Source organism: Cryptosporidium ryanae, assembly GCF_009792415.1.
Source record: "Cryptosporidium ryanae isolate 45019 chromosome Unknown contig_143, whole genome shotgun sequence".
Lineage (NCBI taxonomy): Eukaryota > Apicomplexa > Conoidasida > Eucoccidiorida > Cryptosporidiidae > Cryptosporidium > Cryptosporidium ryanae.
The window spans coordinates 1-11,834 of NW_027125578.1; the positions used below are offsets into that span (position 1 = coordinate 1).

The 11,834-nt window shown below is 30.0% G+C and overlaps 7 protein-coding genes across 7 annotated transcripts; 6 read left to right on the forward strand and 1 right to left on the reverse strand.

Moving 5' to 3' along the window:
• Positions 1-186: 186 nt before the first annotated feature.
• FG386_000586 (uncharacterized protein) lies at positions 187-1,572 on the forward strand (the record flags this gene model as incomplete). Its single annotated transcript, XM_067339827.1, has 1 exon — positions 187-1,572. One exon carries the CDS (start codon positions 187-189, stop codon positions 1,570-1,572), a length of 1,386 nt encoding a protein of 461 aa, XP_067195497.1.
• Positions 1,573-1,600: 28 nt separating this feature from the next.
• On the forward strand, positions 1,601-4,012 carry FG386_000587 (SANT domain containing protein; the record flags this gene model as incomplete). The annotated part of the gene is made up of 1 exon (XM_067339828.1): positions 1,601-4,012. The coding sequence occupies one exon, from the start codon at positions 1,601-1,603 to the stop codon at positions 4,010-4,012; it is 2,412 nt and encodes an 803-aa protein (XP_067195498.1).
• A 154-nt stretch (positions 4,013-4,166) lies between these two features.
• On the forward strand, positions 4,167-4,535 carry FG386_000588 (uncharacterized protein; the record flags this gene model as incomplete). Its single annotated transcript, XM_067339829.1, has 1 exon — positions 4,167-4,535. One exon carries the CDS (start codon positions 4,167-4,169, stop codon positions 4,533-4,535), a length of 369 nt encoding a protein of 122 aa, XP_067195499.1.
• A 27-nt stretch (positions 4,536-4,562) lies between these two features.
• On the reverse strand, positions 4,563-6,152 carry FG386_000589 (WD-repeat protein; the record flags this gene model as incomplete). Its single annotated transcript, XM_067339830.1, has 1 exon — positions 4,563-6,152. The coding sequence occupies one exon, from the start codon at positions 6,150-6,152 to the stop codon at positions 4,563-4,565; it is 1,590 nt and encodes a 529-aa protein (XP_067195500.1).
• A 316-nt stretch (positions 6,153-6,468) lies between these two features.
• Positions 6,469-7,297, forward strand: FG386_000590 (glycosyl transferase; the record flags this gene model as incomplete). Its single annotated transcript, XM_067339831.1, has 4 exons — positions 6,469-6,593; positions 6,681-6,852; positions 6,926-7,048; positions 7,190-7,297. 4 exons carry the CDS (start codon positions 6,469-6,471, stop codon positions 7,295-7,297), a joined length of 528 nt encoding a protein of 175 aa, XP_067195501.1.
• Positions 7,298-7,846: 549 nt separating this feature from the next.
• Positions 7,847-8,692, forward strand: FG386_000591 (uncharacterized protein; the record flags this gene model as incomplete). Its single annotated transcript, XM_067339832.1, has 1 exon — positions 7,847-8,692. The coding sequence occupies one exon, from the start codon at positions 7,847-7,849 to the stop codon at positions 8,690-8,692; it is 846 nt and encodes a 281-aa protein (XP_067195502.1).
• Positions 8,693-9,308: 616 nt separating this feature from the next.
• FG386_000592 (PRP43 involved in spliceosome disassembly mRNA splicing) lies at positions 9,309-11,375 on the forward strand (the record flags this gene model as incomplete). Its single annotated transcript, XM_067339833.1, has 1 exon — positions 9,309-11,375. The coding sequence occupies one exon, from the start codon at positions 9,309-9,311 to the stop codon at positions 11,373-11,375; it is 2,067 nt and encodes a 688-aa protein (XP_067195503.1).
• Between the last annotated feature and the right edge of the window lie 459 nt (positions 11,376-11,834).

Consider the following 11,834-nt stretch of genomic DNA (forward strand, 5'->3'; position numbering starts at 1 on the left):
AAGAATGAATCAACATTTAGAAACGAAAAAAAGAATAGTAATCAAGTTTGGGTAGTTGGTGTAGAGGCAATAGATGATTTGAAAGATATAATTAAATTAGTTAAAAGGGAGATTGAAGGGGGACCTGAATCTGAAAGGCATGCGATATCATTATTAATTGAATGGAATACAATTAGTTTGAAGTTAATGCCACTATGGGACATAAGCAATGATAACATTGAAATTCAGTGTTTAATAATACAATTGTTATTTTGGTTAACACTTCCTCCAGATGATAATTGGAGGAAATTTCATTCAAAGACAATGAAATGCGATGCTTATTTGAAAGGTATGCAAAAAGTTAAGTATTCGCTTTTATATGGAAATTTCTGGAAAGAAGTTCTTTCTTTGTATATAAAACTTAAAGAAGTGATTGACAACAAGGGGTTTTTAGAAGAGGATAAAAATGAACTTAGAAAGATGGAGGAGTTTATATTGAAACTGAAAGTACAAGAGGATAAAAATGATACAGTTGAGAATGAATCTAGTGACGATGAAAATGAAATGGAGATTGATATGGATATTAATATTGACAAGTTGATTGAAGAGGACAACATAATGAAGTATAGGAGATTAGAAAGACTTGAAATAAGGAGAAGAGTAAGGGACGAAATAGTGCTAATTAATGATAGAGTTAGCAAAAGGAATAAGTTATACAAGAATAGAATAGGGATGATAAAAGGACTTATCATTCAGACATTAAAGATAAGTGATCCAAATGCAAATGAGTCTATTACTATGTTTGGAATAAGATCGCCGCATTTAATATTAGTAAGTAGAATGATAGCTAATGGAATATTGGAGATTGTAGAAGACGACAGCGAAAGTTTTTTTAACGATAATGGAAAAATTATAAAAGACGAATCTCAATTAGTTGCACCATGGAGAATACTTGAGTATATTTATGGTTTAATATGCAATATTCAGCCAATTGATTTTGTAAATGAATTGTTTGAAAAAAAAATAGAGAAAAATTATAATGAAAACCTTAGAAATAAATTGATGGAAAAAATAATTAAAAAATCGAGTTCGTCAGGATTTACTTCTAATTCATTAATGAACAGACACTCTAGATTTAATCCTGTTTTAGCTAGAAGAAGAATAAGCGAATCAAGAGGTTGTACAAGTATTCAATTGAATAATTCTAAATATGGATCATCAAAGAGGATAGTTAAATATAGAAATGGTTATGATGAAGAAGAAATGTTTGATTATATTGATATTTTAATGGGGCCAATGCAGTCAACTGGGGGCAACATACATGATTTGGATATGTATGGTTTTAACACTATTGAAGGTACATTGGGCAACTTAGATGGAATGAATAAGGTAAACTATCAGGAAACATTACGATTATTGGGAAGTTTTGTTGATAATTTTTTTAAAACAAAATTACCCTATTTAATTGAGAGAATATTTGTAATATTAAGAAATGGGAGTGATAAACATACTATATGGGATTTATCAAGGCTAATAAGTTTAATGACGTGGGTACTTTCATATAAAAGGGCAATAAAATATAATAAACGATGAATTGACAAGATTAGTATTAGAGACGAAGATGCTGATAAATACAACACAGAATACTGCAATAGATTTCATTCATTCAACAATAAAGCATCATACACGAGAAACATTAATGAAAAATAAATCACATAAAATAGTTAGAATATCTCTTCGTTGTTTAAATGAACAATTAAAAATAATACATATAATGTCAAACTCAAATACAGACAAATTAAGCGAATTAGGAATGTCAATTATTTCTTTTATTGCAGGATTGGATTTAATGAATGATCTATCCTGGATATTAAAACACTATGTAAAAGCAACTCATCATCCTGAATTAATATTATATTCTATAGAGGTTTCAAATAGATTAATTAAATTAATAAGTAAAATAGGTGGTAATGCTGTTGTAAATATAAGAAGAAGAAGGAAAGATAGACTTACAGACGAAAATGACTTTATTAATTATGATGAAGACAATGAGGTAATATATGAAAATGATAAACAAAAACTTCCAGGTTTTAGTGGAAGCAATTATTCAGAAAGGACAAAATTAATGAGTTTGGAAGAAATGATGAATGATTTTTGCGACGGAAGAATAGTGTCGGCAATAATGAATATTGTTAATAACTATTCTACAAACCACTCAAATATAAATTGGCATGTTTCTAGATTTGCAAGAAAAATAATAACTACTCGACCGATTGGAACGAACAATAAATTAAATGAATTAGAGGGTGAATCTGAAAGCAAATATAGTTATATATATTGTGGGTTGTTCTTTCAATTGACCTATTTTATTACATTTGCTAGCATATTATCGGACAAAGGTTTCATATGTAACTCAGAAACAGATAAAGGTGCCGAAGATATATTATCACTTGCGAGACATGTTGTACACCAATTTTGGGAGGTAGCTAGAATAAATAAATTCGTATTTATTGAACTCCTATTCTCAAAAAATTCAGCGAGAGGTTTGAGTTTAGCCGACCCCGAAAGATTAAGGTCAATATTTACAAATTATGAGGAGGGATTAGATTTTGAAATCATAGATAGAATGGAAAACACAGGAAACAATGCACATGAAGCGAGATTACATGTCAAATCAAAAATAAGTAAGGAAAAAAATTCAAATATTAATTGGACTAAAAAAGATGATGAAGAATTATTAAATCTTTATTCACAATTCGAGGAGAATCCAAAGTGCATATCAATAATAACAGGCCTTCTTTCTGATATAAAAACCGAACGTTCTGTCAAAAAAAGACTTAAGGATTTGGGTAAATTAAAGAATTTTGAAGATAAGGTAAATTCTGAGTATGAATATGACGATGAATTAAACACTAGAAATATCAATTTAATTTCTTCCATCATGGAGTTTAAGGAGATTAACATAGATGAATATATATTTGATGAATATTTAGAGACGGACTTAAATAAAATATTAAAAGAACAAAGCAATATATTAGAAGATGCATATTCGACTAGAGAACTTATAATCGATGATTTGGATGATATTCCACTAGAATCACCACCTTCAATTCCAAATTCACTTATTTCAGATACTAAATACACTTCAATACTAAAATCATTGGGATTAATACAATTTGAGAACAAAGAGGATAGCATCTGGATGGTTCCAAAAGAATTAACTCAATCGAAATATCTAAAAATAATAGATAAATATAAAGAATTGATAGAGCTAGATTCATTTGAACTATATGAAATGTTGAGTAGCATTAAAAACAAAATAAATGCTGATGTGCATAGCTTTAAAGATGGGATTAAATATTCTGATACTATACTAAGGGAAACTATAATAGAGGTGTTTGAAGATTCTAAATTATATACCGGTTTTCCAAAAATTAATTTAGATGATAAAATACCTCACGAAAATGGATTGCTTCATTATTTGTGTTATGAATTGAAAACCATATTGAATAAAAATATAAACAATGAAGAGAGTAATAGTGAAATTTATGAAGATTGGATAAATAAAGAACTGGAAAATTTAACATTGTGTTTATCAAAGGAAAGATTTGAATATTTGGGAATTAAAAATGAATTAATTGAGGTGTTTGACTCAATAAATGTATCTAGACTTTTAAAGGTACTTGGGTTTAGAAAGAAATTAATTCCAAAAGAAACCCAATTTATTATAAATATAGATAGAGGTATCAATCGTGATTTAAGTAAAAGAGAGAATACTTTATTTAATGATGAAGATGATGATGACTACTTTAGTAAAAATAGTGATTTCTCAGAGAAATCCACTGAATGTTGGACACTTGATTATGAAAATATATCACTTAAGGATTTCAATAACAGATACAATATCTTATTAAATACAATAATAGACTTAAATACAAATGAAAATAAAATAATAAAGAATTCTAAGAATAAAAGTTTTTCAAAGAAATTTATACTGGAGTTATCTGAAAACATTTATAAATTAAGAATTTGATTACATAAACTTAATAATTGATAAGTTTACTGAAGTTATAAGTGCTTATAAAGAAAATAATATTAGTAGTGATATTTTTTTTTTACTAGTTGGAGGTAAATACAGTCACCTAGACTTGGAAGATAAACGTTTCAAAAGATTAATAAAGTCATTAATGGGAAAGCAATCAAATAAAGAAGGTATTAATAGTTATACGTTCACTGACTTATTTAATCACTATAGCATTGATAAAATAAGAGAATTAATAGATTTCATGAATAAATTAATAAACATGGAAACACTGCAATTAGAAACATTTATTGGTTTATCAATGGATCAGGGTAAAAGTAATGTTGAGAATTATAGAAAAACAGATAAGATAAAAAGAAAAAAAATTAAAATAGATGAAAACGATAAAGAAAACCAAAATTTCTTGGATGATTCATATTTTGATTTAAATAATGGGTATAGTGACCATGATGAAGTAGAAAACATTAAAGAAAGCCAGATTGAATTGCCAGATGAATTATTTGCATCTGACTAATTTTGCATTGAAAACAAGAAAAATAAATTAGTCAAATTCAATATCCCTATTTGGATCTAAATTTTTGGGGCCATATAATCTGGACTTTTTTGAGGCAACACCAATGTATTTGATTTCACCACTTTTTGTCTCTCTAAATCCTTCAGGAAGCTCTTCAATATTATAAGTTTGGATTTTTGCATTATGAAATCCATCTTCGTCTTTTATTCTCTTTTTTTGTTTTAATGCAGTAATTATGCCTTTGTTACTTGGATTATCTTCAAGGGTATCATCATAATAAATAATAATATTACCATTATTTAAACAAATGATCAACTGATTGATGTTATGAGACCATTCAAATGACTTAATTTCACTATTTGTATTAATTAAAGCATTCGAATAGTGCTGTTTCACATTGTCATTTAAATTAACTAATGATTCAGCACTTATTGAAACAATAGATCCTTTGATTGATGAAGGATCGCTGCGCTTTTCATATTTATTTGTTGATATTAGTATATTTTTACCACATTTTGAGTAAATAAATTTGGAATATTCACAGTTGCCATCTGAGTATATATTTAAGAATGTATTAATTGGTTTATTTGTTTTTCTAATATCCCAGACTTTAATGCAACTATCAATTATCCCTCTACTAACAACGTAACGATCTTGTGTTGATTTATATTTAATGAAGTTAACGTCAGATATACATACTGAGTTATTTTCTGAGGTGTGAGAATCTCTTATTATAATATTTGGTGTATCGGAAAATAAGTTTCCGTTTCTATGAAACAATTGAATAGAACCATCGGTACATGATGATACAACATATTCGCCTGAAGTTGAAACATTGATGGAATTAACTTGTATTGATGAAATGTTTAATTTTCTTTTATCTAAACACTTCATTACGCAGTGACTTGGTATATATTTGTCTATGCCAAACGGTTCGCTATTTAAATTAAATAATCTAATTGTATTGTCCATAGATGATGTGATAAATTGATTTTCATCCAAAGTGTCCCACTTACAATCCAAAACCGTATGTGTATGGCCATAATTTGTTTTTACAGCCTTAACATATGGATCTCCCTTTACAGTTCCATTAATAAAGTCTCCATTACCATCAAACACCCTACAAATGGAATCTCCACATGCAGCAATAATCATGCTTCCATTGTTGTTATATTTAATAGATCTAATTGAATGGTCTTCCAACGGACACATTACCCTACTCGGTTTTAAGTCATTTGAGAATAAATTGTTGAATTCGTATATCTCTATTTCACCGTTCAACGTACCGCAAACCATTTTTTGTCCCTTAATTGGCAAAGACAAACAAGTTATATGTTTTGCACTGCCTACACTTTCTTCATCCCTAAATTTTATATATGAATTTATTGGGTATTCTATTTCTTTGTCAGAGTTTGATTTACACTTTTCGTGCAATTTTAAAACATTTGCTAAACTATTAATCCCGTCAAAGTCATCATTTTCACTATTACTATCCTCATGTTTATGATTTACATTTTCCCCTGTGCTGTTATTTTTAAAATCACTTAATCTCTTCTCAGTGTTGGTTTCATCTTCGCTACTAGAGCTGTAATCTACTATTTGAATGCCTTTTCTCATGTTGTAATATAATGCCTAAAAATGTTGCAAATAATACACATAATATTTTGATAATGAATATGGAGTTGCTGATGATAAATTAATTATTTAGCAATGGGATTATTTTATCAGCATATAGTTACCAAATTAACATTGCCAATTCGTTCATTGTAATTAAATATGTGATTTTTTAAAATTTTTGTCTGTTAAATTTTAGGTACCATTATATACCGGCAAATAATAAATAAAATAAAAAGATTAATCTCGCAATATTTTTTTCTGTAATATAGAAATAAAATAATTAAAAGAATAATTGTATGGACATTTGTGTCACTAAATGTCAATATTAGTTACAGTTGGTACAACCAAGTTCGAGGAATTAGTAAAAGAAGTGGATAGACAGGAATTTCATAATAAATTACTTATTTTGGGTTATAACAAATTGATAATACAATATGGAAGGTATGTGATGGTTTAATTTTTGAATAAAAAAACCACGTAAATGCCACATTTCGCTTTCATTTTAAATAATTTCTAATTTGTCATTAGTGGGGACTATAAGCCAGCAGAAAGAAGAGTAAAGTTTGGCCAAGATAGCTCACTTGAAAATGACCTAGAAATAACTTCAGTTTCATACATGAAAGAAATAGCTTACGGTGACTATGATCTTATAATATGTCATGCTGGAGCAGGCTCAATTCTCAATTCTTTAAGAAACAATGTAAGTTTTGTGATATTAATGTTTTTTTGTGAATAAATGCGAGTTTTAATGTTAAACTGAATTTAACGACTAGAGAAGGACAATAGTTGTCGTAAACAATAAATTAATGGATAACCACCAATCTGAGCTTGCATTTCAATTACATAACGACAAACATTTGATTGCGGTTCAGGATCCAAAAGATCTATTAAATTCTGTAAGTTTGTATATATTCCTCTTTACTTCTGACTAGTAAACTAGAATAAATTCCTATATAAACATTCAAATTATAAACGCCTTGCATATATAATCGCGCAAATTCTCAAATTTATTATATATACAATTACAACTAAAAAAGATTGAGCTCGCCACTAAATCAACAGACATAGCTCCATTTCCAAAGGCAGATAACTCCACATTTAAAGAGTTTATAAACAGCATTGTTAATAGAAATATTTGGAAATAAATCCTCCTTTATTACCCACTCCAATTTTAAAACAAAAACACGTTAATGCACATAAAATACTAAATACACATGAACTAACTGTAATCTATTTGCTTCGCACGTTTCATTTTTTTCAACGATTCGTTTCTATTTTTAGTTTAATAGATAAGCAATGCACAGTATGGCGCCATAGGTATCGAATTACTGAAACCACGTCACGTCTCTCAATATAAAATATAGCAATTTTAAAAAAAATTTGAAATGAAAGTAAATAAATAGATTCTATGTGGATATATAAAAAAATAAAAGTAAAATAATAAAATTAATGTGAACGAATAGATAATGATAAGTCTAGACGGGAAAAGAATAGGGCATGCACTATAGGTTTTGTCGAATTTTAAAATCTTTTTTTTCCTAAGAACAAGTTACAAAGAATTAAATGAGTGAACACTTTTAGGAAGAATAACAACTATTTGAGACAAGGGTGTAATGAAACTTGAGGAAGCCATTCGTTTATGTACACATCATTAATCACTGGTATTATTTACTCTTCTCCATAAGCTAGGAAAGATGACAAAGGAAAGTAAAAATAAAGAATATAATCGTTTAAGAGTGTTTGTCGCAGCTTTTTCCATGTCAGTAGCTGCTTTTTGGTGGACACTGGCACTTTTTAGCAGGTCATATCACTATCTAATAATTTCTTTTCCTATAGGTAATTACTTAACAATGGATATATCACTATGGAATATATGGGCATCGTCAGATTGCAATCCTGTATTGTTGAATGGAAGACTAAACTTCGACTTTTGTCGTTGGGTGATTTCAAATATAGATGGGAATTCAATAGGTGAGGTAATGAGATTTTTGTGTTTGAGAGGATATGGCTTAAATTCGCAGGAAAGTAACTGCACTACTTTTTCAAATTTATATTCGGGTTCAGCAGCGATGATAGCATCAATTATAATAGTTATATCACTATTAGTAGCATCTTCCATATCCATTGTTGTATTGTATGTTAGGTGTTCCAGGAAAAATATAAGAGCTATAGTATTAATACAATTAGTCCTTGCTTCTGCTATTTCAATTTTATCAATATTTATTTACGTCTCAGTTGGAGGTTTCCAAGCAGACTTTAGTGGGTTTTCTCATTCAGTTAAATCAAACAGGCTTTCCTCCTTGTTTTTCAATTCAAATACATTAAATTCTGGGTTCTATATTGCAATAACAGCTGCTTCATTCACTACATTTTTAATTCCGTGGGTTTCATATATAATAAAATATATAGAAGAAGAAAACATCGAAAATACTTCATATGTTTCGGCTCTAAAACATGCATACTACAGTCAAAAACTAGAAGATGAAATTGCTGAAACTGAATACCTTCTAAATAGGCTAAAAAATGGTCCAATTATATAAATTGTTGAGTTGTTTTATAGACACCATTCATATTTTGATTTGGGTTTAACTATATAATATATAAATTTCTCCAATCAATTCGTTATCTTTGTATGAACTAGTTTGTATTTTTACACATAATATTCAAAACAATTAGATGTGCACCTTAATTCCATTTTTAATTTATATATTTCGATTGATGTCATTTACCAATTGTTTTTGTTGCTCTTTTACATGGGAGCTCTCAAAACTCAATGCTATTATTTATCTTAACTGTTTACAAAAGGCTCATTTATTCAGTTCATCTATTTATTTATTGCCATAATGAGCCAATATACCATGTTTTAGCCATTTATTTATAACAAAAAGGCGGTTCTTTTTACTTAAAATTTTAGGTTCGTAATAAACCGATTTAAATATTTGAACATCAGGTAACAAGGAGAATTCCTCAGAGGTTTCTTGGAATATTTTTTGTTCTATAACTGAGATTTCATTTTCAAGTTAATTTGTGTAAAAATTGCAACCAACAAGAAAGCTTGTACAGGTGCAGGCTTTTGTGGTCCTTTTTTGACAAGTGTTTAATGAATTTTGTTTTTAAAGGAAAGTTTAGTTATAAATAAAAAAAGAAATAAGCCGAATGACAGAGCCAAGGAAAAAACAAAAGATCTCTGAAGATGAGAAAACAGGGGATATCAAGGTTAAGTTAAATCCGTGGAATGATTATAAGCCATATAGCAGTAGATACTTCGAGTTAAGAAAATTTAGAAAGTCACTACCTGCTTGGAAAGAAAGAAGCTCTTTTTGCAAGTTGGTTAAAAAGAATCCAGTTGTTATACTTGTTGGTGAAACAGGTAGTGGGAAGACAACTCAATGCCCTCAATTTGTATTGCAATCTGGAATAGGTGGAGATATGAAAGTAGCGTGTACACAACCAAGAAGAGTAGCAGCAATAAGTGTTGCTCAAAGAGTATCTGAGGAGATGGATGTAAACCTGGGAGAAGCTGTAGGATATACCATTAGATTTGAGGACAAAAGCAGCGATAAAACAAGACTTAAATATTTAACTGATGGTATGTTATTGAGGGAAGCAATGTTTGACAATGATTTATATAAATATGGGGTAATAATGTTAGATGAGGCCCATGAGAGGACGATATCTACAGACATATTAATGGGGTCCTTAAAAGAGATATTAAAAAGAAGAAGCCTTGAATCAAAATTTCCACTTAGGGTAATTATTATGAGTGCAACGTTAAAGTCAACAAAATTTCAAAATTACTTCGACGATGCTCCAGTTTTCACTATACCTGGAAGAATGTTTCCCGTTGAAATTAATTACTGCGAAAGAGCAGTTAAAGATTATTTGGAAGCTTCAATAGAAACAGTAATTAAAATCCATCGTGAAGAAGGACCAGGTGATATATTACTTTTTCTAACTGGTGAAGAGGAAATTGAACAGGCAAAAAGCAGGATTGAATTTTTAAGTTCGCCATTACAACATGAATTTGGAGAACTTGTTGTTATTCCCTTGTATTCTTCTTTACCACCAAGCAAACAACAAAAAATATTTGAACCTGCTCCAGGCCCTAAATATATGGGAGGTCCAATGGGAAGAAAATTGGTTATAAGTACAAATATAGCAGAAACTAGTGTAACTATTGATGGCATTGTTTACGTTGTTGATCCAGGATTCTCAAAACAGAAGGTTTACAATCCAAGAACTAGAGTTGAGTCTCTTTTAGTATCCCCCATATCGAAGGCATCTGCAAAACAAAGGGCTGGCAGAGCAGGAAGAACTAGAGAGGGAAAGTGCTTTAGATTATATACAGAAGAATCATTTAAAAAAGAGTTAATTGATCAAACACATCCGGAAATATTAAGAAGCAACCTCAGTTCAGTTGTTCTTACATTAAAAAGTCTTGGTATAAATGATTTGGTTCACTTTGATTTCATGGATCCACCTGCTCCTGAGACTTTAATGAGAGCATTGGAACAACTTTATTATCTTGAAGCTATGGACGATGAAGGAGAATTAACACATATAGGTAAATTAATGACGGAATTTCCGATTGACCCACAACTTTCTAGAATGTTGATCTTGTCATCCGAACATGAGTGCACATCACATATACTTAGCATTACTTCTATGCTTTCCGTCCCTGCTGTATTTCAACGTCCAAGAGAAAAATCGAGACAAGCAGATAACGCCAAGTACGGATTTATACATCCAGATGGTGATCACCTAACGCTTCTAAACGTCTTTAATCTTTTTAAAAAAACAATTCTTGAAGGAGGAGAGACTGCTGCTAAAAAGTTTTGCAAGGATAACTTTCTTAACTTTAGATCGCTTTCATCCGCTGATAGCATTAGAAAGCAGCTTTTAAAAACATATGAAAAGCATCACCTCAATATTACCTCCACAAGTCCTACATATAGTCAAACGTTAACATCTCAAGAGACCTATAATACTCTTGACTGTCCTAAATTGAGCATAAACATAAGAAAAGCTGTAACACGCGGCTTTTTCATGCAGGTTGCATGTATTCACAGAGCGGGCCACTACACAACGGTACGGGATAATCAAGTTGTACATTTGCATCCAAGTTGTACATTAGACTCAAAACCTGATTGGGTGCTTTACAACGAGTTCGTCCTCACATCCAGAAATTTCATTAGAACAGTAACTAGGATTAGAGGGGAGTGACTCTTCGAAAGTTCAAAGAAATACTACAACATAGAGGAATTTCCTCCTTCTGATTCTAAAAACAAACTAATGCAAATAAACAATATTTACTAGCAAATTATGCGTTGGTAGTTGCAAATAATTGCCTTTTTAAAGAAGGGAGGTGGATTTCGTAGAATATTACGTCAGTTTTGAGGTGAACTCCCATGCATGACATGCGTAGTATATACTTGAAATAATATCTAAACAACACAATATTACATGCCAATTCGTGTGGAAGGCAGCAGATAAACAAGCTATCAATATTGAATTCAGTATTTGTTCGTACAGCCTACAGCTACTTTTTTTGCTAAGCTTCTTTCTAATCCCTACCCGAAAATTGAGCCTTTTTATCTAGGGAAACCCATTTATGTATTGGGCAAATTAACTCTGATTTTGTGTATTGAAAATTTGAGAACCCTCCCTTTACTTCTCCATTAA